This window comes from Colletotrichum graminicola (genome assembly GCF_000149035.1).
Source record: "Colletotrichum graminicola M1.001 genomic scaffold supercont1.21, whole genome shotgun sequence".
Classification (NCBI taxonomy): Eukaryota; Fungi; Ascomycota; class Sordariomycetes; order Glomerellales; family Glomerellaceae; genus Colletotrichum; species Colletotrichum graminicola.
Window position 1 is genome coordinate 135,624 of NW_007361025.1, and position 16,479 is coordinate 152,102.

Consider the following 16,479-nt stretch of genomic DNA (forward strand, 5'->3'; position numbering starts at 1 on the left):
TTAAGCCTTATATAGTTAATTTCCCCCTTAAAGTAGATAGGAAGTAGTATAGTTCCTATCCCTTTAGGTCTAATAGGTCCTGCTCCTGTATTAACTAAAGGAATATCTTCTTTAGTTAATAGGTCTAGGAAATAGTCCTTATTATTTAATATATAGACTGTTAAACCTGTATTATATAACTATTTGTTTCTTTAATTTAAATAGTAAAGATAGGCCTTATAAGTGTAATATTTGCCTTCTTAGTTACCCTCTGATTCTAGAGGCTAGTTAGCTTGTTAGTTTATAGTAAAAGTTGCCTTTTTTTTACCTTTAAAAGGCTATAGGTTTAAATCTAGGTTATTAACCTTTTCTTTAAGTCTTTTATACCCTTTATTTCCCTACTTATAAGGTTTTTTATCCTTATTAAAGGGATTCTTATATTCTTTAGTAGAATTACCCTTATTAGAAGGGTTATTATTTCTACTATAATTATTAGATATAGGCGTATTATTTTTATGCTGGTTTTTGTCTAATATATTGTTAATAAAGGCTTCTAGAGAAGGAGGCTCTTTAGTTCTTAAAGCACTTCTCTATCTTTCTGCTTAAACAGGAAAATAGCTACTTAAAGTAGCTATAAAGACTGTTTTTTAGTCTATATCTTCTATTTTAGCCCCTACGTTATTTAATTTAGAGATATAATCTTTAAAAGAGCTAATAAACTTATTTAAAGTATTATAATTCTCTAATTTAATAGCGTGAAATTCTAAGTATAACTGTTGCCTTAGAATAGGGCCTGTTCCCTTGTAGGATGATTTTAGTATATTTAAAGTATCCTTAGGATCCTTTAAATTAAATACTAAAGATAAGGGATCTTTTTAAAGATTCTACCCTATAATTAATAAGGCTTATGTTTTTTATTCTTTAGAGATATCCTTATATCTTATCTCTTCTTTAAAATAAGTATTAAGCTTTAATAGCTTAAAAAAGAGATAAATAGAAGTAATCTAGGAATTCTAATTCTTTGTACCCTGGAGACGTTGTTCTGGAGGTAATAAACAGCCTGTAGTAGCCTTAATAATATCTGCTATTTTTTCTAGTATTTTACTAGATTTAAATAGGTATTCTTATAACTTATAGAGGTCTTACTTTTTTTGCCTCTTTATAAATATATATCTTTATATATATAAAATATATAGGCAGCTAGAGGATTTTATAGCTGCTATTAAGACTTATACTACCTTTTAGATAAAGGACCTTATGCTGCCTATAGTAGGGCTTATACTGCCCTTATCTATAGTAGATATTTAATACTTCTCTTAGTTATAAGAGATACTAAGGGCTTACTCTTTCTGCCTTAATATTCTTATAAAGTAAAAATAGTATAAGGGATCTACTTTATAGATAGATAAATAAATAGGCTACTTAAGAGTATATATAACTCTTATAGTAATAAGGATACCCTAGGTATATTACCTAGGCTTATAACCTGTTAGCATAACAGGTAAGCTAGTCTCTTAGATAGAGAATTCTAGCTTAGGAGAATATAAGAGAGTATATCTCTTATATAAAGATATATCTTATAGAAGCAAGAATATAGGATAAAAGGGAGGTATAAATGCTTATACCTAGGGTAGATAAATAGAGGATATAAGGATATATAGTTAAAAGAGAGTATAGTAGTTAGATTATTAACTATTTACTTACTTAGAGAGAGAAGGAAAGGAAACTAGAAACAGAAATAATTCCAGCCCTTATATAGACCTATACAGCTTACTAGAATATTCCATACTTACGTAAGCTGCTTATAAATCAACCCTTAGTTACGTAACATAATAACCTTAAGTAAATAACCCTAACTTAAAACAATAACCTTATAGGGACAACAGAGGTAGAAGGTAGGATCTAGAGAGATCTTAGTCATTCTAGTACCTTCTCTAATCTTCAGTTAATTACGTAATCAGACATTCTTACGTAATTAATATATATATTAATCTACTAAGTAAGTAGATTATAAATATATATATCTTATATAGATATAACCTCTATAATAGAGGAAATATAAGATAAAGAAGTATAAGAATACTTAGAGATATTCTTACTTCTAATAAAAACACTATCCTTTTTATCTATAATACTACTATTTTTAACACTTAGTAATAGTATATTAAATAGGTTATATAGATTAAAGGGAAAAGTAGAGTTATTTTAGTGTTACTTTACTTATATAGCTTACTTTTTCTATATTTTCTTAAGAGCTTTAGTGTAGTAAGTAGTTTAGCTTTTATTCCTCTATAAGGATTAAATACTAGTATAGATTTCTACTTATGCCTTTACTACTTCTTAGAAAATATATTACTTAAGCCTAAAGTATAGTTAGTATATACTAAGGATATACTAGGGATATATAGAGGGTATACCTAACTATAGTATAGCAGCTAAAAGTTATAACTATCTCCTAACTGCTAAGTTATCCTAGCTATAACTAGACTTAATAATATTATTATATTTCCTAGTAAGAACCTTTACCTCTAGGTTAATATTACTTATTTTAAGTATAAGCCTATATATAATCTACTTTACCTTTTTACCTTTAAACTATAACTTAGTCTTAAGATATTAAGAGGTTATACCTTTAATATGCTTTATATATACTAAGGATAAGGTTAATTCCTATAGTCTCTAAAGCTTATGCTTAGCTATATAGTTAGGGAACTTCTTTTACTAGTTATAGCGTATATAAACCTTATAGAATATAAGGATATAGTAAAGGTGCTCCTCCTAGCTTCTTAAAAGGTTAATTTTAGTAAGGTAGTCACCTAGGCCTAGTATATAGTTAGTATATATAGAGTATATACCTAGAATATAGTAAGTATACCTCTAGCTTATTTCCTATCTATATCTATTATAATAGTATAGATAGGGAAGTTCCTAGTTAGATTAATATAATACTAATCCCTTTAGGAACTAGCTACCTTATAAAGGCAGCTAAAGTATTCTCTAAAGAGCACTTAGATATAAAAGCTTATATAATTATAACCTTAAATTTAACCTTAAATTTAACCTTATTTATAACCTTAAAGTAACACTACTATATATATATATATATATATATATAAGATATCTAATATAACCTTTACTTCTAGATATAGACCTATAGAGATTTACTCTCTAGTACTTTATCTCTAAGAAGTATAAAAAGTAGATATATTAATAGTAACTAGATTTACTCTAGGGTACTAAAAATAGAAATATCTACTTAAATAAAACTAGATATCAAACAGACCGTATTATGCTATAACAAGCTGTAACAAGTAGTGTAACAGGCTGTAACTAGCTTAAAACAGGCTGTAACAATATAAGGTTTCAAATCTATATAATAGTATAATAAGTATAATATAATATAAAGGTTAATATATATATTACTAGAAATATAGAAGTTAGTTAATTATATATAGAGATAAGATCCCCTTAAGGGATTCTAGCTCTCTATACCTTCTAAGTATAATAAAACTACACCTATCTTTCTACCTATCTATTTACTTATCTATCTAGTTAACCTACTGATCTACCTGCTATTTCTTATTAGAGCTACTTATACCTATCTCTTAAATAGGTATTAGTCTATATATAGATATAGGAGTTAATTTCTAGGTATAGTTAGTAAATATCCTTAGTATATACTAGATATATACTTAACGTACTTTAAGTTTCTATATTCTAACTATAAATCTTAAAGGTATTAATTTCTCCCTTAACTATCTTAAAGGCTATATCTACCTTAAGGAACTAGGCCTTTAGAAAAGCCTTAGCTTAAGTAGATTTAATATAAATAATAATAAATCTGTTATCTACTATTTTAATAATACTATAAATCTATTAGTCCTCTTTTAACCTTATCTTATTAAAAGTAAATTCCTAGATAACGCTTAGTATATATTTAGTATATACCTAATATATATAGGGTATATACTTATTATATATTACTTACTTATATAGCTAGAACTAGCTAGAAACTTAAGAAGACAGGCTCTATAAATAAAGACACTAATAATATTCTTATTTTATAAAGCAGTATAAATAGCCTAAAGTATACTTATCTTAAACCTATAGTATACCTTATAAATCCCTAGATTTATAAGTAGTATCCCTATATATACTTAGTATATACTAAATAAATATCTAGTAGATATAAAGCTTATATATAGTTAATATTATAATATCTAGCTCCTTTAAAAGGCTAAGTATAAGTTATTATAATAACTAAGAAAAAAGAGTTATTAGTAAAAGTAGAATATAGGTATATAAGCCTCTATAAAAGAGGAAAATAAATAGGAAGCGTACTTAGTTAATAAGGATATAAATATCTATCTTAATACTATATATATACTTCTAGATAGATCTACTACTAATAAACACTAAATATTAGAAGCCTAGAAATTTAGTTTATACTATAAATATATAGAGGATATACTAGGTATATACTTACTATATATTTTTTTATACTAAATATCTTTTTAACCTAGACGTATTTATTACTCTAGCTATATAACTAGCCTATAGAGCAAAGCTACTATAAATACTTAAGATTAATTTAACTTTAGTACTAAGGAATTAAAAAGATATTATACTAGGTCTTAGTATTACTTAATTATAAGCACCTAATAAATATTACCTATAAATATTAGAATATATCTTACTATAGTATAGTATATACTAGGCTTATACTTACCTTATTTTAGGTAAACACCTAGAAAGGCTATCTACTATAAGTATTAGTATTAGGGTTACTACCTTAACCTAGCTACTAGTATAGCTTATTAGGCTTCTAACGCTTCTTAATTAACTTAAAGAATCTAGTAAGAGTTAGTATAATCTATAGTAAGTATATATAGAGTATATACTAAATATATTAGTAATATATGCTTTAGTCTAGTGCTAGATATCCTTAGTAATTATTAAGGTAATTACTATTCTTTTTACTTTTTCCCTTATAGCCTAGTGTATTTAAATAACTTTCCTCTTATTAAAATACTTATTAGGCCTTAGAAAGGACTTATAAGTAAATTTATAGTACTTTATACTACTATATTAAAGGGATTAGTACTAGACTTTATTATTCTCTAGGTTATTCTTAGTATATTATTAGTATATACTTACTACTAGTATAAGATATACTAAGAATATATTACCTTAGTACTAAGTATAACTACTTAGATATATACTCCTTATACTTAGTTAAGTACTAGATAGTATCTAAAAGCTATTAAATAAGCTACTAAGCACTAGCTTTTAAGGTATCCTAAGTGTGTTAATATAATATAATATAGTAAAAAATACTAAAGGGTAAGGTTACTAGATAAAGAGGGGGGGTAAGATAGTCTTTAATAGACGTTACTATTATTTTCTTTCTACCTCTATAATTAAGAAGAATACTAAACTACTAAAGAGATTCCTAAAGAATAATAAGTATATACTAAGTATATAGCTAGTATATATAAGGTATATATTAAGAGAATACCTAAGTCTAGCCTATCTTAAATAGTAAATCTAGGGTATTAGCTCTTCTTTAACCCTAATAGTATTTATTAAGCTAGTAGGTATCTTATTCTACTTAGTAATTAAGATCTATAAAGTTAAAATAACTTATATTATTTAGCTATCTACTTAGTATATACTAAGTACTAGCTAAGCGTTCTTTACTCCCCTTAGTATTATCTTTATTAACACTATTATACCCTATATTATCTATCTAGTCCTTATTATTAGATAAGGTTAAGGACTAAATAGGTAACATATAGGTATAAAGGCTAGAGTTACTACTAGAATTATTAGGTATATTTATAAAGATAGGGGAGAAATTAGGTATAAGCCTAGTGTATAGTTTACTAAGGCTAAGTATATACTAAAATCTATTTATCTTTATATACTTACTTTCCTATTTAGTTAATTTATTAGCTATTTTATCTATACTACCTCTTTAACTACCTCTTTAACTACCCCTTTAACTACCCCTTTAACTACCCCTTTAACTACCCCTTTAACTACCTTTTTAACTGCCTTTATGTCTACCTCTTCTTATATATCTAGCGTATATACTATATATATACTAAGTAAGTAGTGTCTTATATATAACTTATATATACTAGAAAATAACTTATAGTACTATACTATACTACGTAAAGTTATATAACGGCTAGTGTATGTATAACCCTTTTACCCCCCCCTAAACTTTTGCCCCACTGGCCGGATACCCCCCCCTGAACTTGGAATACCCCCCCCCGAACTGTCTACCCGTCATCTGAATACGACGATCCCCACAGGGGCCGCCAGTTGCCAAGACAGCAAACGAAAAAAAGGAAAAGGAACAAAAAAGGACAAACTTCGGACGCAAGAATTACACTCTAACCCCCCCAAAACGGCCTAGTAGTGGCTTGCAGCCCCCCCCGCGATTCACCTTGCCAGTGGGAGGGGAAGGGGACAGTCGGAATTACCCTTCGGCCTATGAGCTCATGTGAATGGAGGCACAACAGCGAAGTGAGGCAATACTGCTGTATTGGTGATATCTGGTGATGTGTGTGTGTGATGGAGGAAATCCTCCTCACAAGGCTACGGCAGAGGCTGGAGATGAAGGTGAGGGGCCTGGGAGGTCACGTGACCTACCAACACACGGGCCCCCTCACAACAGCTCATCATGGTCGCAGGCCCCCCCCCCCCCCCCCCCCCCCTTCGCCAAGCTTATGTGCCCTCCCTTGCACAGGTCCCCTGAAAGGGATGAGATGACAACCAACTGCGGAAATTCCACTCGACAAGTGTCCCTGCGCTTGCGAGAGAGCTTTCCGAAAAAAATCCAACATTACCCTACTAAACCGCACCTCGGATTCCCGCACCCCATTAACAACCCCAGAAAGCTCCAGATATACATATACATATATATATATTATCGAAGTACCCGGAGGGGAAAAAGCCACAGTAAAGAATGGCTCGTTCTTGGAAGCCCGTCTTCTGGGCCCTTTTCCTGCTGGTACAGCTGGGCATCGCGTCGTCCGTGGCCGAGAAGCTTGGCTTCGCAGGCAAGGCTGTTGCCGACCTCAGCCTCGAGGAGCTCGACGAGCAGCTGCAGGTGAGAGATGGCTTGCCAATGGGCGCCGCATTCACATTGTCGCATTCACATTGTCTCGCGTGCAGAAGCAGGAGGATAGGATTGATACGCAAGTATGGATATGCTAACTAGCCGTCATCACGCAGCAATGCCCCGTAGTCCAGAGCCTCACGGCCGATAAGCTGTCCAAGCTGAACGACACCCCCTCCCTTCTCTCGCGCGCTTTCGGCGTCCTCTTCCCCGGCTCGCCCGCCGTCAACGCCATTCTCGCCACCCTCTACATCTCCGGCCCGCCCAACTTCCTCTTGGCCCTGTGTCCGCCCAACATCGACCCCTCCTCGCTCTCCGTCATGGTCGCCTTCGCCGTCGGCGGGCTCATGGGCGACACCCTCTTCCACCTGCTGCCCGAGATTTTCCTCGGTGAGGATGAGCCCGAGCGCGCGCGCCTCGTTCTCGTCGAGCCGAACCGCAACTTGCTCCTCGGCGTCGCCATCCTTGTCGGCTTCATGACGTTCGTGGCCATGGACAAGGGCCTGCGGATTGCCACCGGCGGGGCGGGTCACTCCCACGACCACGGCGGGCACTCTCACGCTGAGGCAAAGGCCGAGGGTGTGTCGTCGGCCGTGGAGAAGACGGGCGAGCTCAAGTCGCGGAAGAAGAAGGCCAACAGCGCCGGCCCCACCGGCGGCGCGGCGGACAAGACGGACAAGGAGATGAACCCCAGCGTCAAGCTCGCAGGTTACCTCAACTTGATGTATGGCCTTTCTCTCTCAACCCCTTGCCGCGGGCGACGACTATGTCACCGATTCGGGGGCCTCGGGCAAAAGCCCACCCATTTCTCGAGTATTCGACTAACCTCGTTCGTGCAGCGCCGACTTCACGCATAACATCACCGACGGTCTGGCCATGTCAGCTAGCTTCTACGCCTCCCCAACCATCGGCGCCACCACGACGGTTGCAGTCTTCTTCCACGAGATCCCTCACGAGGTCGGCGACTTCGCTCTGCTGGTGCAGTCCGGCTTCAGCAAGAAGGCGGCCATGGGCGCGCAGTTCGTGACCGCGCTCGGCGCACTCCTGGGAACCCTCATTGGCATCGCCGTCCAGGAGCTCGGCGGCGGCTCCGGCGACGGCACCATGGCGCGCAACGCGGGGCTGTGGGGAACCAGCTTGGTGAGTCCAGCAGTTGTGCTGACGCATACGTACACGGCCATGATGCAACGTGCTAACGATGCCGGCAGACCTGGGGCGATATGCTTCTTCCCTTCACGGCGGGTACTTTCCTCTATGTGGGCACGGTTGCCGTCATTCCCGAGCTGCTGGAGACGGGCCCGAACAAGATGGCCGAGCTACGTAAGACGCTGGTGCAATTCGCCGCCATCGCTGTGGGCGCCGGCATTATGCTGTACATTTCGTGGCATGACTGATCCACCCCCCCTGCACGACTTGGATGTTCCGCAAACAGACGTGCTTAAAGACAATCCCGACGGTGAGCAGGTTGGGATGTGAACAGTATAGAAGAGCCGGATTCCGCTTTCACGCCTACGGCGCAGTAAGCTGGGGGATGCGTTAATGGCTTACGCTAATCAAAAGGGTGTAGACGTGGCAGAGACCGCGTGGACGGCGCCCCGACGACTCGGTTAAAGGATTGTTTTCTTCCTAACCGTCTTTGGTTGAAAGGTGCGGCCGCAAAAGATGGCTTTTTCGTTTCTTCCTGGAGAAGTTGGGGTAAAGTACACTAGGTAGAGGGACATGTAAGCCCGAGTACCTTGGCTGGAGTAACGATACTTGGTGACACGAAGAAACGAAAACTTGCAGAGAATGGCGGAATGAGTTCGTGATGAGGATGCAGTGCTCCGACGACGCCGTCTTCGTAATGGCTTTTAGGCCAAAGGCAACAACAACAGGCTAGCCCAATCACCCTCCTGGGACCAGGTGTAGATGGATGGCATGTCCTCATGATTCTTTTTCATTTTATTCTTATTTTTGGCAGAGCACGCAATGAGGCCAAGCCAATTACTTTGTTGGTGCAATGCGGCCCTAGGTATGATGTTTGTTCCAGCCACCTAGGTGAGGATCATGAATCCCGGGCAGGCAAGGCACGCAGCACGGATTAATAATGATGGTGGTCGTCGGTTGGTAAGCTATTGTTGACTCTTTGCGACTGCCAGCGGCTTGGACAGTTGGTTCAAGGTGAGCATGTGAGACTGACCGCCCACACTGTTGCTAGTGCTGCAACCCGATTGACATGAGGCGTCCGGCAGGGCGCGAGCTGAACAAAAGTTGCGTCGTAGGGCGGGTTGGTCAACAGAGAGGTTAGCGCTTGTTGTTGTTGTTGAGATCTACATGCAAGCATCTCTTCAAGGAGTCTGGGAATGACTCAATTAGCGGGCATACCTATATACCACTCAGTTCGGTCTCCCGTGCCTCCCCCGGTCGAAGACGGAACCCGTCACAGGGCGGTCTAGCCATAGACGTCGAGCAATCAGCCTATGTTTGCGGAAGTGCGGCCCTTGGGTAATTCATCCGGCTGGGATATCACCGGCGCGCTGGTGCTCCAGCAAACGTGCATCGTGGTTTGATCGACGACCAGACTTCCTTCATCCGAGGGGAAAAGAGACTAGAACTCGCCGGGGGGGGGGCTTCACCGCCGCCAGACATCGTGACATCTTGACAAAAGATGACGGACACCACTATGCCGCTGCCCCCCACGGTTTCGTTTGTCGTCGGCTGAAAGTGGATATGCAAAGGGATTACACCGGTTTAAACTAACATGGTCCACAAACCGACTGGGAGAGCCCACAATTGTCTCCTGTTTTCCCAGACGCATGTACATAGTAGGCTTCTGTCCCATATGCACGCCCTGGCTCGGGATGGGCAGTCGGCGAAGCATCGCAGCTTTGGCTGCTGCTTACTTCAGAGCCGCAAGGCATGCAGCGATGGGCCGTGTGCTGTCATCTGAAGAGCCCCATCTTGTTCCGCAATGGAGCCGTAACCGTCTGACGATCCGTCTGCTTCCGTGCCTTGGCCTGGCATGCCTGGCGATTCTAGAGTTCCATCGGACGTTCCATGCCGTCTAGTGTCGTCACTCGGATGGATCTCATCAGTCAGAAGCTCGCCATCTTGGTGCGGATGCCATTTTTTGGTGAGACATCCAATCGCATTCCTGGTTGGCCACAACGTGGTCGGCTGCAGGCCTGGGTGGACCCTCCTGCTGCCCCCGGGAAAGTAATATAGGCGATTGGCGATAAAAGGACCTTGGTGTCTTTTCTCTCGTACGTGTGTGCACACGTGTAAGAGAAGAAGAAGAAGAGAGAGAGAGAGAGAGAGAGAGAGAGAGAGAGAGAGAGAGAGAGAGAATTATGCAAAAACCAGGCGGGCGGCATTGAGCAAACCCAAAGGCGTCGAACGTGGGATGAGGAGTAAAATTTTCACTTCATGATGGTAATCGTCGCAACTTGGATGGATCTCATTACTGCCGGTTTCCCCTAACGTTAAGAGTTCGCGAGGCACACCCCATCGGCGCATCCTTGGGGTGGATCGTGTCACATCCAGACCACCGGGGCTCCACCGGCGTGACAGAGCGTAACGACCGCTAACGGGAGGCCGAACCGGGTCGCCGATGTGTCTCCGCTGGCGGAATCCACCCTCAACCGTGTACGTTAAGGGGACCCGATGGCATGGGTGTCGAGTAATGCCAAAGCCCGCCGCCAGGCACTTAAAGGCAAGGCGCGGCGCCCCTGGATGGATCTCATTAGACATCAATTCCGTGTACGTAAAGCCCAGCCGGTTGTCATGTGTTACTTGGAATTTTGCATCTCATTTGGTTTTTCTTTCGTCGTCTGTCTGCTGAATTGCGATATCCATCCACCCTTGCGGCTTGCTTGAGTGTGGAATCCAATGACCGAGAGGTAGAGGTACATGCGGTACTTGATTCACACGTCGTACTTCGTACCGTTCAACCTGGCCATGCTCGCTCGCCCTTGCTTGCTTGGAGGGCTTTTTTTTTGTGCAACGAACGGCACACAGCACGCAAGGTTGGCTCTGCGCTCAGGGGTGGGCAGAGGTTTGGTCGTGCGTGTGACATGAAAATGCAGCCGTGACGAAGCAAAGAGCAAGGGGAAGAATTTCGCCATCCTTGCTTGCAGTTGTTGTGTAGGGTGACGACCCGTGTTGAATGGTTTGGAGTCGTGGCCAGCTATGAGAGTTTCCTCGGGGGCAGGCCGGCTAGTGCGGTGATGCAACTGCGTCGTACGCGCCTTATCACGGCGCATTGTTGGCCGGGAATAGTTGAACAGGTAACGAGGCACGACCGACAAGAGAAGTTTGGGAGGCTAACGTGCCGCAGTCATTGGCAGATGGAAGATGGGGTCGTAGATCTTGAACCCATCACACGGCTCCCCGCGTGCCCGCATCCCCTCCTCGGGTTGAGTTGCATGTTGCGTGGTGTCGCGGGGGGTGGCTGTTAATGCCCCGTCCAAAGATGACAACAGCCGGAGTCTGGCACGGCTCCGATTGCACTCCAACATGTCATGTTCCAAAGTCCAATCTCATCGACCAGTTCATTCAAACAATTTTGTGGATTCGCCTGTGATTAATGAAGGAATATCATGTACTGTAATATTCTCTTTGGTGTTTTTTTGATGTCTGTTGGATAGCGACGAGAACCTGCGAAGGCAGTCGAGGCATGTATTATCGAGTGGCATGGACATGCATGCATATATGAGATGGAAACTTGATTATCAGGCCAATTGAGCATTGAGGGGAACTGCAAACAGACCTCGGTCACTGTTGCAGCCAAGGGGCTCGGCGTACTGCTCGTTGATTCTCGTCGTTCACGGTGTTTCCTGTCAGTCAACGATAATTAGGCAGATTATCGCTCCCAAGAGTCTTGGTAATCATCCTATTGGTAGGCACCGGTAGACACCGATGTCAATGGCGCGAGCAACACCTGAGCGCGTTGGGATGTCAGCAGCCACCATGGAGAGCGAGAGAGAAAGAGAAAGCAATACGCTTTGGCGACTGACGGGAGGTTAGCATGCCAGACAAAACAAAGTCGGTGCGATTCGAGGGCATCATCGGCGAACCGAAAGTTGGCCGTTTCGCCGCGATCCACAGTGTTGGCAGCAGCTACGTAGGGTGCACCTACCGCAGCTAGGTGCGACTCCGCATGGGAGAAGTCGCGACAGGAGCTTCAAGGGAAGGGTCTCAAGCGCCGGGAGCACCTGCCGACCATCGGCGACATCCTAGAGGAGAGGAAGGTCCAGTGGTAGTGTACACGGAAACAACGGCAGGGTGTCATTGAAAAGTGGGTCCTGCGCCTTCCCACGACTTGGGCTTGACATGATGACTCTATCAGCGACCAAAGCGCGCCGCGCTACTGGGTCGGACGAGTTGATGGATTACCCATCTGAAGAGATGCGAAGCTGGTTTGGACACTGCATTGACGAGAGAATGGATCTAGGTGAGATTGGTCAGACAGAAGTTGGCGGTTGGACGCCGCCGTTGAGGGATGATGCGAACTGTGAAGTAAAGGTAGGAGTCATAGGGAAGGAAGCCCCAGCTGTAAAGCCACTCTACTCCCAAGTTTGACCTGAAGGGCGTCAGTTGCCTTTTCGCTAGCGCATTGCCCGCCCGCTAGTCATCAGTCATCTACCACCTTGTGGGGACTTTCAGTACCCTTTTCTCGTTGTCCTGGTCCCCACTCTTCCACCACACACGCACTCACAGATAGACAGAGGAAGGTAAGGTACCTTGGCTACGTATCCAATGTACCTTCTTCGCGTACCGGTACCTTTTCCCTCCTCCTTCCGTCTCGCGGGCTGATGATGAGCAGCCCGCCTTTTGCGGTTGTGCCATGGGTTTGATCAATCCGAGTCGAGACCAAAGTCTTCTCGTCCTGGGGGAGGGGAGGGGGACCTGCCCATCCTCGAGACAACCCAGCCTTTAATAAGAGAGCCTGCTCGCCCTTCCTGCAGTGAGGGATGCAATTGTTGTCTGTCTCTCTCTGCATATCACCCATAGGCAGGGCTTTCTCTCAATCCGTCCCCATCGCATCACTGCATTGCCAACTCCATTACACAAGCCAGCCAAAATGTCGGGCCACAGCGACATGAGCTCGGTCATCACCTTCGCTCGACAGCCCGCATCCTCCCGGAAGCACAGCGTCGAGGTCAGGATTAACGACCACTACCACTCCAAGGTCTACACGTCCGGCAACCCCATCTCCGGCGAAGTGACCGTCACCCCTGGTCACGACAACCGATTCGACTACGTTCAGATCATCCTAATTGGCACATCGAGAACCCGCCTGGACGCCTTACAGATTCCCCAAGTCTCCTCCCACACTTTCCTCAAGCTGGAAATGCCCATCCCCGACTCCGCTTATCCCGTGCCCCGCATCTTCGAGGCCGGCTTGACTTACACCATTCCCTTCAACTTCGTCATTCCCCACCACTTGACCATCAGCGCCTGCGCTCACAAGGCCCAGTCAGACTACATCCACGACTACCACATGCGCCTTCCGCCGACCATGGGTGGCTGGGAGAGGGACGACATGGCTCCTAACATGGCCCAGGTCCAGTATGCCGTCAATGCTCGCGTTGTGCGACAGGACGAACTCGGCGGCAAGCCCATGAAGCTCATGGAGGACATCCACCTCATCAGGGTCCTTCCCCGCTCCCCCGAGGACCCCCCTTTGAACATCACCAAGCATGATGGGGCCTACGCTCTCAGCAAGACCAAGACCGTTCGCAAAAACCTCTTTTCTTCGAAGCAGGGCCGCATCACTGCCGCTACTGCTCAGCCGAGCGCTATTCACCTGACTGCTGACGGCCGCTCGGCCTCCGAGGGTTCTATCCTGGTGAACTTGAACTTCGAGCCTACCTCTGCCGACATCCTGCCCCCCCAGGTGAACACGGTGTCTGCCAAGCTCCGGGCTCAGACATGGTACGGCGCGACCCCGATGACGAAACTGCCCAACATGGGTGACATCCAGGAGGCTTTTGCCATGTCCCAGCATCACGTCTACACCACCTCGACCCCCTTGCTCTCAACGTCGGTGGGTAAGGTAGCCTGGCGCCAACAGTTGACTTCGACCGCCCGTCGCGATTCCGGATACTCTAGCGATGGCCTGCGCGAGAGCGGTCACTCCGACTCGGATAATCAAAACCACAGCCAGAGCCGTCGTCCGAGCCGGGACCTGAAATCTCCCATCTTCCACATGGCCGCCCTTCAGATCCCATTCAAGCTGCCGACGTCACGAAAGACCTTTATCCCAACCTTCTATTCCTGTCTCATCTCCCGTACCTACGCTCTGCAACTGACGCTGGTGGTTGGCGACTCCAAGATCAACTTGAACGTTCCCTTGCAAATCGCCCTCGAGCCTCCCGTCCAGCAGGATCTTCTGGATATGGGCCCGCCTAGCTTCGATGCTGTGATGGCACAGCAGGAGGAGGCAGAGGCGGATGCGTTTTTACAGCCCCGGCTGTTGCAGCAGCCGGCACCCGAGTTCCAAGGCAACGCTGTTTTGCCCAACTACGGCGATTTGGCGACGAGATGGTCAGCTGTCCCAACTGCATGATGCAGTTGCATTGCAGCAGTAGTGCCTCTATAACGAGTTATGACTGACGGAGAGTGTTGCATGCGATACCACACACTTCTCGATTGTTTCCTCCTTTCTATATATATGTATATATTTTAAGGCGGAGGATGTAGCTTAGGCCACACTTGGTCTACACGGCATGGGTATCGCGCATTGGAGTTTGGGTCAAGAAAAGGGATGATTTATTGCGAGGGAGTGGGCATTTTTCCTCAAGGGTTCCGTCGGTGGCTCGTCGGCATAGTAGATACCCCAGAGAGCAAGTGCAAAATTTGATACACACAAGCAATATTTATAATGAGAGAGAAAAAAGTAACATTGAGAAGCCTCAGCGCACCTGTGCCGTATACCGGCCACCATGAATTCCGACTCCCGACGGCGACGGCCTGCTTCCGGCCGAATCAAGCAGCCGGAGCGGAGTGGAGAACTCGAGGGTCCGACAAAGGGGAAAGTGGGGACCAGAAAGTTCTGGACCATCACGGTGCCTTTTCCGTTCAATTGCGGTGGAGTCAGTCGCCTTTCCCGCTTTTTCTCTGCCCTGCCCCGATTCCCCAGAGCCTGGACTGGAAGGTTACTTGTCACTGGGCAGATGGGCGGGGAGAACAGGTGCATTGCCACATTGCAAGGCATGAATGGCCTTTTCGTGACATTGAAGATGGAGAAGTGGCTGAAGTGGGCATCAGATGACGGCATGTTGGTCCCACCCGCCAGACCGCCCCTCTCCTGATCAAGATTGCTCGACGTGCCGTTAGATGAGAGAGAGGAAGAAGAAGTAGTGTGGTAGTGGGTTACTCCCGGCATTTCTATTGATAGCGGTATTGTACAACCGCGTAGCGTGGGCGGGAGGCAGGGTGAGCGCCGATCATGTCCACTCAAGTAGCAACAACAACGTGCGTAGGTGTTGAACGAGTGACATACTTGTACTGCCCCGAGGTGAGCTGTACCCGACCTTTGGAAGCGACCAAACAGACTCGACTCCTGGAAGATTTCAAGGGATGACATTGTCACCCCTTTGGAAGGAAATGGCACGTGATGGCGCCAATCCCCTTTCGTCTTGGCCTGCAATTTGAGCCACCAAACGCCCCGTGTCGGTTGGATTTAGCTTCCCAACAGGCAGTCTTGATTGGTGCCCTTGATGGCGGGCAGCGGCAGATATAGGGGCCAGGGGAAATAACCACTGCCTGAAGTCTACCTACCTAGGTACCTTGGATTTAGGTGCAATGAATGGCTATACCTGCTGCTGCACTAAGTGATGGCGATAAGCATCCGCCGCCAAGTGTCTTGGGAACGACATGGTGAGATAAGCAATCCTTGACCACATGAGATGCTGAATGGACGATGCCTGCGATGGCAAATACGACATCTCTGGACAAAATGTAACCGATGAAGCTGCACTAGTTATGCCGTGACTGTGGTTAACACATTTTACCTTTGCGGAAGGTAAGCCTTGAACCGTGCGCCCGACCCATGTCATACCCCCCCATTATTACCATTCCCATCCATTCCGTCCCGTATCCGTCCAGGTCTAGCTCGCTCGTTCTTCCAATTGCCTCTTCTTCCTCATCCCCTCCCCGTCCCGTCTCTTGCGCGGTTCCGTCGGTTGTCATTCCTCTCCCCTGAACGCAGGTTGCAAATCCGCACAAGGTTGATCCTGTTTCTAGGAACATTTCCGTGGCCGAGTAGTGTCATTCCGAACGATACTGCCTTCTAAACTTCGAGCTTGACACTTTCCGACTTCTTTTTGGTACTTGGTACCGATTCCACTCGTTTCTCCCACATAACCCTTTCGCCTTCTCCCCAAATT

The 16,479-nt window shown here is 44.5% G+C and overlaps 2 protein-coding genes across 2 annotated transcripts; both read left to right on the forward strand.

Moving 5' to 3' along the window:
• Positions 1-6,955: 6,955 nt before the first annotated feature.
• Positions 6,956-8,502, forward strand: GLRG_05907 (ZIP Zinc transporter; the record flags this gene model as incomplete). Its single annotated transcript, XM_008096592.1, has 4 exons — positions 6,956-7,099; positions 7,225-7,832; positions 7,948-8,248; positions 8,317-8,502. 4 exons carry the CDS (start codon positions 6,956-6,958, stop codon positions 8,500-8,502), a joined length of 1,239 nt encoding a protein of 412 aa, XP_008094783.1.
• A 4,667-nt stretch (positions 8,503-13,169) lies between these two features.
• Positions 13,170-14,657, forward strand: GLRG_05908 (arrestin; the record flags this gene model as incomplete). Its single annotated transcript, XM_008096593.1, has 1 exon — positions 13,170-14,657. One exon carries the CDS (start codon positions 13,170-13,172, stop codon positions 14,655-14,657), a length of 1,488 nt encoding a protein of 495 aa, XP_008094784.1.
• Positions 14,658-16,479: the final 1,822 nt, after the last annotated feature.